The sequence below is a fragment of the Sceloporus occidentalis genome, unplaced genomic scaffold (genome assembly GCF_023333645.1).
Source record: "Sceloporus occidentalis isolate IW3139 unplaced genomic scaffold, rSceOcc1.0.p SCAF_100, whole genome shotgun sequence".
Taxonomy (NCBI): domain Eukaryota; kingdom Metazoa; phylum Chordata; class Lepidosauria; order Squamata; family Phrynosomatidae; genus Sceloporus; species Sceloporus occidentalis.
This window is the reverse complement of record NW_028317080.1, coordinates 1,703,491-1,722,341: the sequence shown is the minus strand read 5'-3', so window position 1 is coordinate 1,722,341 and position 18,851 is coordinate 1,703,491. Positions and strand designations below refer to the sequence as shown.

Below are 18,851 nucleotides of genomic sequence, written 5' to 3'. Positions count from 1 at the left end.
ATCATGTTGTATTTATAAGGCCATAATAATTTGGGATTGCTGTGAAGATATGATGGATTTAGGTTGGCGTTATCCCTTACTAGTCCCAATGCAGTTCCCTGACACAGTGTGAATGGAAGCTCTTTTCAGTGCAAAGCATGAGGTCCCTTCAGTTAGAGAGTCTGTGTAAATAGCTGGGAGTTAACAAAGGAGCAGCCTCCTGCAGTTTCCAGCTCCCGACCCATTTGGGGAATGAATGTGCTAAATGCTTCTTATGCCGCCTGAAAAGTCTGGGACAAAAAGCAGCATAAAAACCTTTTCTTCTGTTCTCTCCCCCAATCCCATTTTTCGGTTTGTCCCCCTTGGGGGTTGGGTGTTTGAAGCCGATGTGAGCTTTGCTAAAGCTGTTTTTCTTTTTCCCAGTGCTCTTTTGAGTGTGAACGAGGTGCAGCGGTCACCCCCTCCTTTCCCAGTGTCACAAAACCCACACAGTTAGTAAATGTTGCATGTAAACTTCACTAGGTCATCTGTTCTGTGCACTCGCGGTCAGCGGCAAATCACAGGCACATGTTACTCTAACATGTCCTAGGTGTTTAGCACAGCAGGGTCTGCATAAAAGATGAGTAAATAACTAGTGTGTATCCCCTATGCTACAGAGACTACAAAGCGTGTTCTGCGTAGCCTCGAGGATATATCCAGTGCTTCCAAATAAAATAATTAGGGCAAGTGAAAGAAAAAAAAAATAGCAGATGAGCCTGGCACTTGCTTTATATTCTGATTGTTGTATGCATTTTCCATATTAAATACATTAAAAATCCAAATAATAAACAATGCTTGTGATCCATTCTTCAAAGGGCGTAGAATAAGGCATATAATATATTGGTATATTACATTATTTATTATTATTAATGAGGCCTTAATAGTAATACTTGATTGGAGCTTACACTTGTCCATGTGGCCACAGAGCCAGGCTAGCGACAATGTTATTGGGATATTTTGCTTGTTCAATATTTTGATATGGTGGCATCTCCAGAGCTTTCAAGTCTTATCTTCTCCCTCAATGCACCTGATCAGCTTAGAAATAACTTATTAATATCATATTTAACCATAATGATCTATTTGTTATTGTCTTGCTATTTGATTGTATGTAAAAGTATTCCGTCTTGGAATTCTGGAATTGATTTTTGTTATAACGTCCTGGTTGTCCATGGTACAATGGTTTCGGGCCAACATGCACCTTCAAACCTAAAACCATTATTAGCTACTATTCAAACATTCTACGCAACAAAGCCACCCTTGACACAATCCTAAAGATATATTTGCCGTGGATCAGGGCTTTCTACCACAGAATGGTTTCTTAAAACCAAACAAGAGTTTTTGTGTGACTTTTCTCAAACGTTCTCTGAGAAAAGTTGTTTAACAGCCAGGACTCCAAGACCTCAGAGCCTTAGAAGAACGTGTCACCGTGCCCCAGTCTCACAGCACTTTGTTTACAGAGCTTTTCTTAGAAGGTGCTACACCCCAGTCTCCTTTCAGGAGTTCAGGGAGGATTATAGAATCTGCCTCACCCCACCTGTGTACATACACGCAAGGACCTGTCCACCCTTTCTTGGACCAGTTGCGTCAACCAAAAAAATGCCTCAATCTCAGCCCTAAACCTTTAAAAATAAGGGTAGGTTGTTGTTTTTTTATATTTGCCTTTATGTTGAAGGCGTTGGCGTACGAAGTATGCAGAAGAACATTATCCCGGTTTATGCACAGTCTGATGCTTAGAATGATCCCAGATCTACTGGTATCATGTATAGAAGTTTGTGCACATTTTTTGGCCAGTCCTTCTTGACATATAATGCAAATTATCCTCAAATTCTAGTAAAAGTGAGTATTTCTTTACTACCTTTGCAGACCTAAATTGATACATGACGTGTAAAAAAATTAGCTTTTTTTAATGTTGGGAATATGGTATATCTGCAAATAATTTTTTATTTAACCATTTAATTGTAACAATATATTTGAGTTACAGTCTCAAACAAGTACTCAGCTTCTGCTCATGTTTGCACTCACACTCAAACATACATGCTCTACGTGTCCAAGTGCGTCTCTTCATAGAGCCCCAGGCTGCGGACCCCAGGGGCTTCCCAGCTTGGCTCTGCAACAGCCCCTCTCCATCTGTGTCGCACAAACAGCTGATGAAGCAGCATCCAGCTTGTGGCCCTCGCACAATCCCATCAGCCCAGGTTACAACAACCCAGGGCTGCCAGGGAGCAGTCAAAAACCATTACTGTTTGGGAGAATTTGGCCTCAGGCAATTCCTTGGAATAGTACTGGAGACAGCAGAAGCGTGTGCATTAAAGGAGCAGGCGAATATATAATGTATACGGGGGGCGCACACAAACATTTACATAGGAGTTAAAAGTCAAAGGAGTTAGAAGAGGGCTCCCCTACAATTCCCAGCTCTCCCCGGCTTGTATTAGCAATGAGAATTAATCCTGCTTTTAATCCTGTGCGTCTTTGATCCTTTCCTTGCCAACAATTGATTGCAAGCTCCTGGGAGCCAGTATTCCAGCCATAATTATATTCTTTGGTCTGGGGAAACTTAACTCTTCATTTGCAGATATTTACTCAGTCGTACTAAGAAAGCCATGTCCCCCGAAAAACTGGTCAAGAGCCAAGTGGTTTTTTACCGTGGTGTCATGGTTGGATTTCCTCTTTTTACTGAAAAAACTCAGGACAGTAAAACAAGTTTTGCTATATGTGTGCATGTGTTCGCACACGTGTAGACCAAACACCCGTCCTCATGGCTGCAAAGAACATCAGGCTTATAACCTCTCAGTACATTACTTGCCCCACTGGCACAGAAAGGGTGAAGCATAGCATTCTATATGCATGCAGAGGATGCATGAATGGCACCATCCTGTGTGGTTATACTCGTGCCAATGACGGATATATTTTGGACCATTATCCAAACCCCTGTCAACGTGACGGGGGCTTGTGGGCAGTAACGAGCGCAATTCAAGCCCTTAAGACCTGGTATGAAGCCAGCATTCCTTCATTGATCACAGGTAGTCAATTCACACCTTTAATCCACTTTCTTGACTTTCTTATAATAACTATTGACACTATGCTTGTGCCCACATCAGACCAGTTAATGACCGGGCTTGGCTTTTAAGACGGCGGATACCTTATACTGTACCTAAACTACTACTTCAGGACACCGTCCAGAAGATACTTTTGCAAACTAGCCTGAAATGTACAGAAATACCCTTTAGAATGATATATTGAGTCATGTTCTACACGTATCACTGCAGGTATGCAAAGATTACATTAAATAACCGTATATAGTAGATTGCACGCGTTCAAGACTGTATAGGTCTCTTCTTCAGGCTTATTATGAGACTTAAATAGTCTTGAAAGCTTGCGATCTATTATACATGATATCATCTTTACCATGTTAGCTCATTTTCTTTCAATGGTACAACTCTGTATGTTTATGTAAACATGAAAACAGTAGGGATGTGCCATCAAAGTGGACTATAGTTTATTTCATTAAATAAATTGCCATTGGATGTCCAGAACCGAGTAGATAGCTTTTACAGTTTTCGTAAGTACATTCCTGTCCAAAATGAGTAGAAGTGAGTCAACCCCTGGCATTGTGTGTCCTGTTAGGTGTGCTCCACAGAAGAAGATGCTTTCAGAATGAAGCAATGTATCTCCTTCTTCTCCTCGGCAAGCCTAGCATCAGCTCCATGTTTATTGTTTTAGGTTTTCCTGGTACGTGTGTCTGACCTAGTCTGGGATTTATGTGTTTTTGGGGCTAATTAAGGTCCTCTCTAGTATTACAACAAGGGAAGACCCCAGTGGCTTCACTTATGTCTCTCCCCTGGATTTGCAGCTTGTCAGAGGGCAGCAGGGGGTATTAACTCCCCCTTTGTTTTCCCTCTTTCGCGTGGCTCTGGGCTAATGATGTGTAAGATGCAGAAAAAAAGGAAAAGTCAGCCAACCAAGTACAGAATGTCCCCCTAATCTTAATTTCTTTTGCATTTCATTATCTTGTAAGTACCTTGTATCCATCCACGCTCAGTCCAAGCTGCGCTGTTTTTCTACCCCCCCCCCTTAAAGTTAATAGTTCAAATATTAATGCATGCTAGTTATATACCCGGCCTGCGTTGATTGACGCCTTCCCAAAAAGGGGGAGACATTTCGGTATAAATTTTCAGAAGATGGGGGCTAGTATTGCCCCAGCAGCAGGGTTTTTCAGATACATAATTCACACGCCCTGAAGGCATTGCTTTCAAGGCATCAGAGCCTCAGGGCAAAAAAAAATAAGCAAGGCTCTTAAAAGTGAATGATTTTTGCTAATGCACAATTAATGCCATGGAAAAGCACAAAAGAGTGATGGAAACTTCTGATTAAGTTGGCACACTGGCTTGACTTTACCCTGTATGGGTCTTGGTGTAGCCGGCAGTATATTCCCTTAATAAAAAATACTCTTCCTGCTATAAAGTTTGGCCCTCCTGAGTAATAGATGCATAACCTTGTATTACTGTTCCTCTTGCGCGGCACTTAGCAGGGCAGAGCAGATGCCACCTGACTTCTCAGTGACTTTTTTTGATTAAGATTCCTCAGGCTGCTTTCTGCTTGGCCGACAACATACTTTCTCCTTTATACGTGCACCTTCTAGACTAGATAGTAGGAAAAAGATACTAAGAGTGCTAAAGAGAAACATCAAGTGGGATTTCCAACTAAGCTGTCAAAAGATATGGTGACCATTGCCCTACAGATTGTCCTCCTGGAAGGGAAATGTTAGAAGAAGACTTCTTCTTAGAAGGTTCAGCAGCTCCTGCCCATACAATTTGTAAATGCTTTATTGAATTTGCTGTAGTCCAATTGATTGTAGTCTTAACGAGCCACTTTTCATTTAGTACAGTATTTGCAGAGCCATTGAGATTGAATTTCATGAGGTCTTTTTTCTTTCCTCTGTACAGGGGATGTGTTAGATAACAGTGTGGCTTCTCCCGGCACAGGGGACGACGATGACCCAGACAAGGACAAAAAGAGGCAAAAGAAGCGTGGCATTTTCCCAAAAGTAGCAACCAATATCATGAGAGCGTGGCTCTTCCAACATCTCACGGTGAGTGACCACTCCGAGACTATGTATGCATTGTACAACTTGGGGATTGTTGTGTGGATACTGGTTCATCTCTATCATAATCCTGATTTTGATTCAATAAAGTCGTATGTGGTTCCGACTACATGTGCTGTATATTTAAAAGACGCTGGATTTCATTTTTAGAGCTGCCTTATCAGTATTCATAGTAATATATTGCTGTACAGTCATGTCTGTCTGTCACTGAAGCATATTCCGAACTGACGGGGTGTGCCTTCAATGACACTGGGTCACAAGGACATGCTTAGTGTTGACTGACATTTCCTCCCCGAGCGTGTAATTTCCCATTCCTTCTGACTATGACATCACTATTTCCTGTACAACAACATTCGAATGAGCCCCACAGTGGCTATCGCAATTCTATCAGCCTGGATTCCAAAACGTTGAGTAAAATATCGCTTTTTGTGCCGATTATGCAATGAGTAACATAATCACCAAATACTGCTTACATGGGATGCCATGGACAATGTGATAGTACAACATCATCTTCCTCTGCTGGTAAAATGGTATTCGTCAGTGCCTTTTTTAAGATGGTAAGATCTCAGTGCATCAGTCAGAGATAAGCATAGATGTGAGAGATCTTCCAGGTCTCACCTTGGGCATCCTGACACTAATGTTGATAGTACAAAGGATGTGGAGGCACATTAATGAATCCAGTACAGGGCTGAATGTCATTTCTGGAAAGAGCACTGTTGGTTTTAGAGGATTGTGGAAGGCAACTTGCAGTCTGGTTAAAGCATTTTGATAGGAACCTCAGAGGAGCCCACCTGTCGGCCATCTGGGATCAGAGTGTGTCTCTTAAAAGGGAGAATCAACCAACATGGCTAATGGAGAAAGCAGAAATACTTGAAACTTTCTTCGGGTCTCTGTTGAGAAGTGGAGTTGCATTGGTCTTCAGTCCGGGGTCAGAAGAGGAAAAGTTGAAATGAATCAGTCTTCTCTATTTGCGATAAAGAGCGTGATCACAACTTGCTCCTGGCACAGAATCGCCTCCTTTTCAAAGGTCGCTGCCCTTTGCCCACTAAGCCTGGCGGAAATTCGACTAAACACTGAACCGCTGGACTTCTTGCTTAACGAAAGGCAAAATAATGAGTCCTAGGCAAATACTGACTAATTGAAAGGGCTGTAAACCCATTACATATTGGTCAGAGATAATCAAGGGTATTTAATGACTCCTATCTATTCAGGAGCAGTGAAGCTTCAGCAGCCAGCACTGAACCCTGCCATGTGCTTATTATCCTCATCATTAGTAGAATTACCTCACAGCTGTTCTTTGCTACATAACTTGGGCTGGAGGCCTGGCCAAACCTTACAGTGTTTAACCCCTTCAGGACTGCCTGGAAAGGCATGCATGGCAGTAGAGGAGTTCATTAATACCATGACATACCGCACTTACTGCCTCGCCCTCATTATGTTATTAAGTAATGCAATGTGAAGACTGATGTGCCTTGGTATGTGCTGGGATTATTAAATATGGCTGCCGTTGCCTTTGTCCTTTAATTGTAGACATCTGTAACATGCTGAGTGTGATATACGCTTCAGTAAACCTGGAGCCATGCACATCTGCTTGCTGGTAGCGAGGTAGCTTTATATGTCTACATGCCGATAGGGGTTTTTCTGTTTTTACCTACTTTTATTTCTGTTAGCTTAGAGTCCAAGTGACTCAATGGATCCTCGGCAGGTTTTAGAGCCGGGGTCATTGTAAGCCACCTCATTTGGAGGGTTTTCAAAAGGCTCCAATTAATGGGTGAAATAAATAAACAGCTTCTCACGGAAGCTTAAAAAAACAGCCTTTAGGTAACCTGTGTTTTAATACATTTGGAAAATCTCAAGTGCAAGTTACCACATCTACTAAAAAGTCACACTGCTAAAGCCTAACTTTGTTTTTAGTATAAGAAGTCTATGGGCACAACGCTTTTCTCGATTCCGATAAAAGCAGGTTGTCTCCTAAATATGTTTTCCTGACTCCTATGTTCTTCACACATTAGGTTAAAAGGTTGAAAGCTGCCTTCTTTACTGATGGTCTCTAAATGTTATATGTTAACATAGCTCCTTCCCAGCCCATCATTTGGAATTGTTAGGCGCCCGGAGCTCTGTCTGGGTTCTGTAAAGACCTGGCGGTCTGTGCGGTGCCAGTGTTGGGGTGAATCTAAGGCTCAGGTACCTGGGTGGTTGTTGAAGAGATGCCCCATCAGGAGGCCAATACTGTTCTCTAGGTGGGGGCTCAGGAATAAGCTGTAATCGACTGTCTCGGTAAGAGGTCTCAGTCCGTGTTGTGCAATGTACAGACCTGGTATGTCTCAGGGGGACTGTTTTGTAGCAGAGGCATGGGATTTTGCATGGCAAAGAAAAATTTCACTATATAAGGTGGGGGGCTCAGTCTATGTTCTGTAAGAAATGGTTCTTTGAGGGGGAAATTACGTCTGTGTTCTGTAAGGGGGTCTCCGCAGGCTTTTTGTGCAGCTTTCCCCGTTCAATTCCATTTTGACATTTGCCCATTCATTAGTTAGTAGGCTGTTGAAAGGCCTCTGAATGTATTATGTTTTATCCCAAATAACCAACCGGCATGGAGTTACTTTTTTCCATGAGCCGCAGGGGTCCATCGCCTACGTGGACTTCATTGTCACCTCCATTTAATTCTTCTGCCACACAAAAAGAGGGTGAGATATGTTAAGGACAGCAGCCCACCCCAATTACAGGACCCAGCTTGCTAGGACATTCAGTGTTTAATACCAATGTTTAATTGTATATACATATACTTTAAGTGCTTCTTAAATGTACAAAACATTTATAACCTTAGATCTTATAAATAATTTTGTAGCGTCTGCTCGTTTGCAGAATATTATAAATGTTAAATGTCAAAAAGAAAAAAAAAAGCCCCAAGACAGAAATCTTTTAAATTACCAACACATTAGTCAGATGTTCAAGACAGTAAAAGGAAAGACGGCTTTTTTTTAAACAGAATTATTAAATTGCAGTGTTTAATGAAATAACATTTGTGGCGTTGAACGTTCCGGTTTGCAGATGACATGGTTGATGTAGAGGAGCGCTGCTCCGCCATGGTTGTGTACTCAACAAAAAGGGTCCTTTGTAGATATTGTAGAATCCATTTTCGAACATACTGGAGGTGGCAATGATCAGTAGACGTTTGAATGTTTAGGGGCACATGTGACATATAGAGCTATGCATGTTTCAATAAATACTTTTTATGGAACCATGACTCTGGCTCTTTTGGAGTCAGGAAGGATTTTGTTCAGAGGCATATAATTGACTTATGTTTTTGGTCAAGTTTGTTTTATTTTAGCTTCTTGTGGATCATCTACTGAGTCCCTGACTCCATAGGTGAGGACCTATGCTCCATTACATGTGGGATAGTCTCCTAGTATGGGGGTAGTCTACATGTAAGACTCCCTTGTACCCCGCTAACAATCACACATTACTATAAACCAACCACGGTGCTGCGCCATGTGGAGCGATCACTGTTTATATGATCTAAATCTTTTGTAGTTAGTATCCCGCATTAGTGCCGTTTCTAACCATCCCACGCCACACGATTGCACTGCAGAGCATCAACGGCACAAAATACCCGGACCTCTACTGATATTATACAGCATTCCGGGGAATAGAGGGAGGGAGAACCTCTCGTCTCCTATGGCAATGATCCCTCCGTTCACTCAATTAGCCTTTTGAGCACCTCCACTTTTCCCCCTGTCAAGTGCTCTTCTATTTTCCCCACTGAAAACATATTTAATCGTGGACAGAAGCAGGAAGCCCTCAGCCACAAAGACACCACTTACTTGGGATTTAAGCTAAATGTCTCCTCGTCAAGCCGAGCATTGTACACCAGGTTCAAGAGGGAGCCCCTCAAGAGGTGTTTATATCTGTTCCGGCTTCTTTTAGGTGGGATTTTCACCATTCCTGTGTGCTTGTTTTAATCATCCATTATGTGAAGGAAAAAGTACTTATCAACGATGAAGGAACTTCATCATATCAGGAGCTAATGGTCACATTGTACACAAGAGCTTTGGTTTAAGTGATAGATTTGTACAAGTACAGCTTCATTTAGCCACTCTTGTCATCCATCGTGGGGTTTGTGTTTTTACCATCATTGCTGTATTGTCAAGGCGTGTGGCGTGATATACGCATGCGGCAGCAGATACCCCCATCTGACCTTGGATCAATCTAACACTTTCAGTGCACGCATCCAACATTTTGGGAACACTGCGTAGACAGTTTATTTTTTCAAAGAACAAGAATTCATTATTTTGGTTCTTTCATGAATGTCCTTCTTTTAGAGAAGGGCTAGCCAAGCTTTCAATTATCATGAGCTAATTATAATTATGGAATGATTTCAAGTGTGGCAAAAGTGGCATTTTTGAAATTAGATTTCAATGCGGGAGGACATTTTTACTAGAACAAACACCTTCCTTCAGCCACGGAGTGTACCAGCCACTCGAGATGACGCAACCTTCCATATTGGAGTTTTTGAGTGGTTGGTCAAGGATTGGCGTGAATTTTTGTCCTTGATGCTATCCTCAATTGCTGATGACAACTTGTGGATTTATTACTCATCGTGAAAAGATGAAATGCATCCTTTACTATTGTGAACATTCTCTGCTTGGTAAAAGTAAGGGAGTAATAAGCGTTCTGATGCTGACATGGTGCAGCTTGGTTTGGTATCTGATAACCCATTCAGTTGAGGTTGTTTTAAAAGCTCTAAGAATGTACAGTCGTTTCTGGGAGTAAGATGAGAATGCTCACTTTTTTTTTTTATCTTCTGGAGTAATGTATCATACCGTTTATGCTTATCAAGACTTTTCATTCTAGATTTAATTGGCCTGTAAACTGAACCCTAAATATGGAGATTGATTCTACTGTTTGGTTAACATCATTATATCTTTCTCCGCTGACTACTTTTATGTCTGCTTTTATGAGATGTGTGAAAATATATAGTTCTCCTGTTGTGTATGTCTGGCTTTCCCTGGAGTCGTTTGTTGAATCCAGCGCTGCCGTGAACCAGGAACACGAGTGACAATGTACCCCTGGGAGCTCGCACTCTAATGTTTGGTACATGATGATATAATATGGCCGGTGTAGACACCGGAGAGCCCAGTTGAGTGAGATTAAGCCATTAAAGGCTCATTGTGATGAAAACACTATGGGTTTGAAGTGTAAGACTCGATGGAAATCTCTGATCCAGAGAACCTGCGAGATGTGACAGGTTTCCTCTAGCTATATCAGGGACTTCCCACTTCAAGGACCAGCGTGTAGCACAGCGCTCCTCCTACCCCGTTCTCCCGCTCCCCTCACTTTGAGATAATTATAGCGTTCACCCTCTTTTCTCTCTCTTTGCATCATTGTGCATCACTTTCCTGCATATCTTTTGCCTCTGCTGGGAGAGGAACTCGCCATTCTAACCATTCCTCGTTCCGTGCCATCTGTCATGATTTTAATGATTTGAGATTTAAAGGAGCAGTCCCGGTTAAAATTCCCTATTAAACATGTCATTTGCCTGCATACCAAACAGATTTGGGATTTCCTTTATGAATTAACCATTTCGATCCACTCAGCCCTGAAACGTAGTTCTAGAGAGTGCATAGGAGCCACTTTATATCAGCAGTCCATTTAATCTGCAATTTTATTTTGGGCATTAGAAATTCACTGGAAAGCGCTCTGAGCTCCTACCTAGATAAACATAATGGCTTCATTGATTTCCGAGACGGAGTGACTTAAATATAATATGCGGGGTTGATTTTTACCGTCGTGCCTTAAATAAATTGTGTATTTAAATGGACTGCGAGGGGGAGATGGTGTGTGTGTGTCTGGTGCTTTAACTGAACAGCAGCCAATAGAAAGCTGTGAATGCATATAGCAGGTTGCAGCGCAATATGCTGTGCGAGATCCAGCTGGACAGCCTAAATTACACCCTGCCCCCGTGAACATGCGCACCTTCATTATGGATTAACTAAAAAAAGCCTTCCGCATATGCCACCATAAAGCTTAGTGAGGTTACACAAACCAGGAACATCATGACAATCATGACAATACTACTGGAAGGTGTTTCTCGCGGGGAGGGATGGGTTAAATCAATGTAGAGTTACAGGACAGCAGGAGCGGTGTGGATGTTAGTATGTGTGTGTGTGCGCATGAATGTGTGTGTATAATTATATATTATATATATATATATATATATATATATATATATACACACTGATCTATACACACGGGGCAGAACAAATTCCAGGACAGGCAGCCACAGAAACATAGAATGTGACAGCAGCTCATGTCTGCCCCTTTTTCCTGATGTAATCAGTCGTATGTCTCGTCTTAGATTCAGGTTAGCCATACGCCTATCCCATGCATGTTTAAATTCTGTTACTGTATTAGCCTCCACCACTGCTGCTGGGAGGCTGTTCCACTTATCTACCACCCTTTCTGTAGCGTAAAAGCCCTGTCTTAATGTTTGACTTTGGCTGTTTCCGGTGTTAAAGGAGTAAAGCCATACAACCATTTGCCTGCAGAGCTTACTTTCTCTAAGACACAGTGACTAGAGGTTCTTTTAGGCTACAAGTGTCTAAAAGAGAGACTTCTGACCTGGTTTATTGTCTGCATCAGCAAGTTGCCACTCAATCCATTTAAGTATATTTCAATAGTAACTTGGTCTTGGTCTAAACACCATAAAACCTTTGTAGTTATAAAAATAATATAAATACTAGTTTCGTCCCCTTCTATTAGCTATTTTGATTACATTTATATGTTTGTGCATTGTTTTTTCACCCCAGACTCCCAGCCAGCATTAATATAAGCAGCTTCTCTGGATCACGTGCGCTCACCTGCGTGTTCCAACTCAAATAGGTTTCAGAAAAAAAACACTAAAAATAAATAAAACCAGATGTGTGTGTTTAACTTGCCGGGCAAGTTCCATGGACCACTAAGGGTTAAGCCTGACCAGCAGGACATGCGTCCCCCCCAGCCCATTACAGCCTATTTCGAGAGCGATATATATACTGGTTTAATTGGTTTCTGCCATCTTTTACAACCAGCGCGTGGTAATGCCGGGTCCCGAATCTGAGACCGAGGACTGCGGCTCTACGGCATGAAAAAGGGGTCTTACCTGCCGTCACAGTCTATGTTTCTATGAGCAGGGCCCTCCTTACCCCTTTCTGGAAGTCAAGATGTTTACTAATTGTACACCGCTGCGGAATATGATGGCGCTATAGAAATAATAATTCCCTGTTTTGGGGGTCTCTGTAGCAGTGAGCGAGTACCTGTAATGCCCCCAGGTTGGGTACATGCCCATTCCAGTCAAGGGCACAGAAGGGACCAGAAACACAAAACAAAATGAAGGCCGTTGCCTGTGTGTTGGCTGGTGGCAGACGCTACAGTAATTAATCATGCCTGTCCGAGCCTCTCTGTAACCTGAAGCTGCCTCCCCAGTGTGTCTGGATAGCAGCCGTCTTCAAAGGACACCTAGCAGCCCCAGATCACTCATAGGTAGAGCTGCCAAAATTGCTCGGCCTGTCCCTGTTTAACCCTGTCTGTGTCATGTCAAAAAAGTCCAATCCCTGCAGCCATTGGATGAATTTATGTTGGCGAAGTGAGGTCTGTATACATTCAAAGTTAAAAAGGAAACCTACAGTCACACATTTTTGAAAGTCTTTTAATGAAAGAAATGAAGTGGATCATCAGAAAAAATCCGCAAATAAGCCACTCCAGAATTGCACTACAATTGCTCTTTCCTAGTAGAACGCAAGCTCAGAGGGTGCAGGATTTTAATCTTAATGCGGAGTCTGGATCATTCAAATCTTACTGTGTAATCTCACAAACCTTATTGGATCATCCACAGTGAATGACATCACCACATCATCTCGTGATGCAATAGAGTGCCAGGAACTAGCTCATAGCCTCTTCTTGCACACGTTTCCTCCATCATGTTTTCAGGATCTCCTTTGGACACAGGAAAGAGCCCTCTACAAGCCTCCTGAACCTTTCAGAACTGAAACCCCAGAGCTTCCCACATCATGGAGCAATGTCCACTCATTAACTCTGTCACCTCTGCATCGATGTCAATCCTCTCTCTCTTTGTTCGGAAAGTGTTTAAAAAAAAAAATACATTACCGGGTTGTCCAGAAGTAAAAATTGTTTGAAAGTCTATCCCTCCCCTGTTGTTTTGGTCAGTTACAGTTTCAAACGAGCCATTAATAAATCATGAAACCTCATGTAAAACGATGATGCTTAAATGTCACGGCTGAGGCTGCCGTGGAACGTTAGCCCCGCTCCAGCCGTTAATTTTCATTGAATTTTTTTAAATTTGCACCCGCGAGATGTTTCTGGAGCCTGGCTGCCGGTCCTCGGCAGGTTGGAAGGGTTACTCCGGTATTGTTCACATACACGGTTTAGCTCTGAAACTTAATTAGAGGGACCTAGCGCTAGGAACTTATGACATCACTCCAACGCAACATGGAAGATGCAAACCAAAAATAAACAATACCGTAAAATGTTATGTGATGTAATATAATATTTTAAAACATCAATTATACAGACAAAACACTATATTTCCAGCTATGCCAAATACCCAGTGTCAGGTTAACCTGTTCAGCGCTGTTGGGTCAGCCATGCATTTCTGTCTGCTTAGTTTAATTGGCATGTAAATATGGTCGGCTCAATATTTTAATGTCAAAGTAGTAAAATATTAAGGCAATCCCGATAATAATGATACAGATCCCAAAGCTTTACTGCCATTATCGGTCCACAAATGTAGTGTGATCCCTGAACTTGATTTGTTGGCGCGCCTCTTAAACTGTCGCTTCCTAAGCTGCTTATAGTATGTGTTTTTGAAATGTTTAGTGTGGCCCTCAAAAGCTCATAAGCCACTTGATAAGCCAGTTTTGTGATAAAAATGACATGACAGCAGACGTCAGTGCTGGCTTCAAAGGGCCCGCTTGTGCACCAAGAAGACCCTAAGACATGGGGCCCTCCTGCCCTGCCAGGGCCCTCTTGTACCACCAGGGACTTCCTGCACCACCAGGACCCTCCTGCACCACCAGGGACTTCCTGCACCACCAGGGACTTCCTGCACCACCAGGACCCTCCTGCACCGCCGGGGCGTACGCTAAGCCCCACGTCACAGCAGCTCTGTAGGACACAGTATGGCAGCTGTTTGTATTGATGTTGTGTTCTCAACCTGTTTGCGGACACCTGCTCTCCGCGGAGCTGTCAGGCGGTATCGCAGCTGTTTATGTTGTGAGACTCTTCTGTTAAACAGCGGTTTCTTAAACAAACGCCTCTCACGGCACTTAAACGCCGCTGTTTGTTCACTGTGGTTTGGAGGCCGACGGTTCACACTTATGGATTCAGATAAAGACAGAATAAGCTGCACTTCACCTCATAAAACAAGCTTTTCACCGCCACACCTGAAGGATTAGCTTTTTTTTTTTTTAGGTGTGTTTGAGGGGTGTTTACAGGGTTAAACCGCGAGCAGAGGAGACATGGCACTCACGGTTATGGGGGGGGGGAGGGTGCAGAGAGGCTCCCGACGGTCCCTACTATGCCTCAGTAACAAATACTTTTTTATTGTTTATTACTGAAAGTTGCGTTATTGTGTTAGGTTACGGTTTGTAAAGTGTGCCGTACGCGTGGGTACGAACAGCTCACGAGAAAAGCAGATGGGCCGCGCGCCTGAGGTCTCCGCTTCTCCGATTTCGCAGCATTGCCGCGGGAACATTCACATAAGTGATTTACCGGTTCGAGTGCGGAGTTTAATTGCTCATTGCACTAGCGCGGTAATGGCTGACCGTAGGCTTACCAGCTGTTATGGATCATTTAGCTGAGCATCATGGGAACTGTAGTCCAAAACATCTGAAGCTCCGTCATCGCAGTTCGTAGCTTAGCCATTCGTTGTCCACATTTAATGGGGGGAGAAATGTTAGAACAAGAGATCATAGTCTACAACAATACGGTCTGAGGTTTATGTGTGTTACTGAGAGGGTGGTAGGTAAGTGGAACAGCCTCCAAGCAGAAATTAAACATGCGTGGGGTAGATATAATACTATCCTGAATCTAAGACGAGGCAAAGGACCGATTAAGGTTCTTTACATCAGGGAAAACGGGCAGCCTCGATAGCCAAATGGGTCTTATCTGCTTCTATGTAGTTAGCTAGTGCGGGTGTCAATGAACGTTGTGTGACGGTTGATATACACAATGTGTCCACCTCCATACACAGCACATAGAGTTTTGTTGCATTCCTTTAGCTGTTGGAGGTGCCCGCACACATCTCATGCACCACTTCATACAATCACAACAAACTGAACCACACACCAACGTAGATCTGACAGCATACACACGAGCCGTTAACTCGGTGCTCTTGGGCGTCCCCTTGGACGGTAACCAGGTTAGTGGAGGGAACCTCAGCACCACGACCTGCCCCTCCTCCCCTGATGAGTATCTTACCTGTGTTTACAAAGGACCCAAATATGAGAACCATTTCAGAAATGCAGGTACTCGGATTACCTGCAGCTCCTGAATCCCCGGCTCTGACGTTCCTCCAGACATTAGATGTGATTGTACTGGAGATGGTTCATACGGCTTGAAATTGACATGCGGTGGACATTTACGTCAATCACTTGATTCCTGGATATTTATCAAAGAGGGTGACCAGACATCCCCTCTATGATCCAGTCTTATGATCCCTATGATGCTAAATTCACTAATAAATCCACTTGTTAAAAATACCTATAACTTGCGTTTGGGTTTTTTTTTTTGTAAAAGTGCGACTTACCTGAAATGTAAACTTAAACTCCATTGTCCATAGTCCAAGATGGCCCACTTAACAACGTTCACCACCTATGTATTTAATTAAAGAGAATTAAATATCCTTAATATACTCTACAACGTGATTAGTGTTAGCATGTGTCTGTGTGCCATAATGGCCATCACGCTTGGCCGTACCCCTTCCTGATCCGGTTTATTTTACTTTATAAAAGTTCATGTGGCATTTCTACAAATCCCACGAAACATCTCAAACCTGAGCCACCCTTAACCTATAGTAAAGTATTAGAGACAGCAAGGATATATCGCAGTGTAGGACACCTGAACCGGTAGAGATAATTCTTTTTAAAAAAAAAATAGTTGCCCTGCCCTTTGCACGGGAATCTGCTCAGACATGTTAAATGACTTGTTTACATGTTATGTATTGTGTGGAAGAGGACCCCTGACCGTACAGATATCATTAAATTATTGGGGGTTGAGATGTGGGATGGTCATGAAACCCTATAGCTGTAATTCCAGGCTGTGTGTCAGACCGTGCTGTGTTTTCCCTGCTTGGCTTAGCAAGGTCGTTCCACTAAGTTTTTACATAAAAACCCTGCACCTGAACACAACGTGCCTCGCGCCTGGGGTCCTAACGTTACACAGCTACATTTTATTTTATTAAACAATAGTGCTGTCTGTACCTAATAATAATAAATTATTATTATTTATTATTTTATTTTTTATTTTAGTAATCAAGCTGTTATAAAGATATTTCACACATAATAAATAGTTTGTTTCGGGAGCATCTGGGTAAATATTTACATCCGAAACACAAATTATAAAAATTTTAAAAAAATGTAATTAATAAATAATTGTACATTTAAATAATAAATACAATTATTATTATTATTATTACTGTTATTATTATTATTTTAATAATGGTCTGGAGAAATTGTGAGCAGGAATAAATTTGCCATGACAAATTATTTCTGGGAAAGGTTTGGGTAGTATCAAGTGGTTGGAAAGATTAGTATTCGTATTAGTTGTAAAAGTGTCATATTCAGTAGAGTAATTGGAACAACACCTTAGAGATAAAATTGTTATATTTGCTGACGATTAATACTCGCCTTCTTTTTGCCGATCGTGCACAGACTTTCACCTCGCTCGGATGCTGGAGCGCAGAGCACAATGTATCTTCTTGCCAAGGGCCAACATGCTTTTTAATGGTGTGACTCCATCTTTCCTTGGGCCATTGCAAATGTAACCTCACGACTATATTGAGCTAAAGTAACCGTCAATGTTCTTTTTATTGGACATGCTTCATATAGTGCGATAAGATTATGGGCAACCATTGAGGTTGTTAGGGAGAATTTAACATGCTCCCGATGTACAATGAAGGATTGTTAATTGTGTAGATGCCAAAAGAAGAGATCATTGAATTGAGCGATCTTCAAGAGTCAGCCCTGAGTAGATATATGGATACCTGCGCATGAAATATTATTCAACCGAGGGATTAAGTGAACTTTTAAAACTGCATATATCAAAGGAAATTATATGCCGCTGATTTATGGCGCTTCTTATGTGCAATTTTTACTCCAAAGATCAAAAATTGCACTTTTGAAAAAGGGAAAGGGTCGGCAAATTTCCCCAAAAAGTGTTGATTTGATTAATCAGTTTCACAGTAATATTTCCCAAGGGTAGATAGGAAATTTGCTATGGCCATGCAGTCATAATATAATTGTGGATTCAGAAGAATTACAACATTTGTTTTAGAATAAATTTTTTTTTTTTTTTTTTATTTTTTTTTTTTTTAAACTAATCTTGCATTAAAAAAAACAAAAAAAAACCAAACACTTTTGGGACAATGGTTATATGCTTTTTTTCTGGTGTATTTTTTGGGGGGATTGAAAAGGATTTGTATTGTATGTCATTTGAGAAGAGGTTGCAAAGATTCGATATCTTATGGTTTGCTTAAGCCATGCGAGACGCGACAAGAATGTAGCGGGGGGGGATCCAGGTAGACCTTCAGGTGGGATTAGATTTAGAGATAAAAGAAGACACTCTACTTTTTGTCTTTTCTTTTTTTTTCTTCCGTGTACTGTGCGGCTTTCCGATGGGCCGAGAGACGACGGCTAATGGTTGCTGGAGGTGGTGACAGGATAGGTCATGAAAGGATCCTTGTAATATCATATTACTTTGGCTAATGGCCAGAGGGTCAACGGAAGAATCCGACAGACAGGACAAAAGACAACAGGCAGGTTTATCTCTTCCAGCGTGTCACTCTGCATTGTATAGGTAGGAATTCTTTAAAGCTCAGAGCTTTTAGAAAAAAAAAAGGCCTCTTTTCCTGTGTATAATCCTACAGCGCCCCTCGCATAACTAGGTGAAGCTCCATAATCTTCTTTCAGAAGACTTAATGCCCCAGGTCCTATTGAAAAAGGGTTAGCGTGTAAAGTGTGCCGCGCTTATCTTTTGCCGTAAGTTATCTACTGGCTTTCCACCCTCTGTGGAAGTTATTAATCGTCAGACATTTTTTTTGCCGATGTTCCGTGTCTTGAAGAAGTTGCGCGTCTAAACCTAGAACTACACACCTAGAACTTTATCTGATCCTCACTCGTACACAAACTTGGTGTCGTTGGAGAGGATGCCGCAAAGAGCTTGCTTGGGGCAATAGCTCAAGGCACACGCTTTTCAGCCGAGACCCTTCAAGCCGTCGTCTTACCGAGTTCAGTGGCATTTACCGTGTGATCTGCAGGAGATGCACTGGATGTCGTTCGAAACGCGCAGTACACTTAGATTTCCAAGCCTGTATCCGACAGCCTACGGGCTCTTTATTTTCAGGAAGGCTCCGTCTCTCTCTGTAGACCATTCTGCAACATATGTTGTCGAGCACACACTACTTAGGCGGTTTAGCTTCTCGCCCTAAGCAGATTAACCTTTTATGTATTCTTTTAGTTTA

General features: G+C 42.2%; 1 protein-coding gene across 6 annotated transcripts in view; it reads left to right on the top strand.

Moving 5' to 3' along the window:
• Positions 1-18,851, top strand: part of LOC149284047 (homeobox protein Meis2-like) — a 79,357-nt gene that overhangs the window by 39,517 nt on the left and 20,989 nt on the right. For all 6 annotated transcript variants that reach the window (XM_089497261.1, XM_089497258.1, XM_089497264.1 and 3 more), the window contains one exon: positions 4,962-5,107. In XM_089497261.1, coding sequence (XP_089353387.1) covers positions 4,962-5,107 — 146 coding nt within the window. The remainder of the gene's footprint in view (positions 1-4,961; positions 5,108-18,851) is intronic.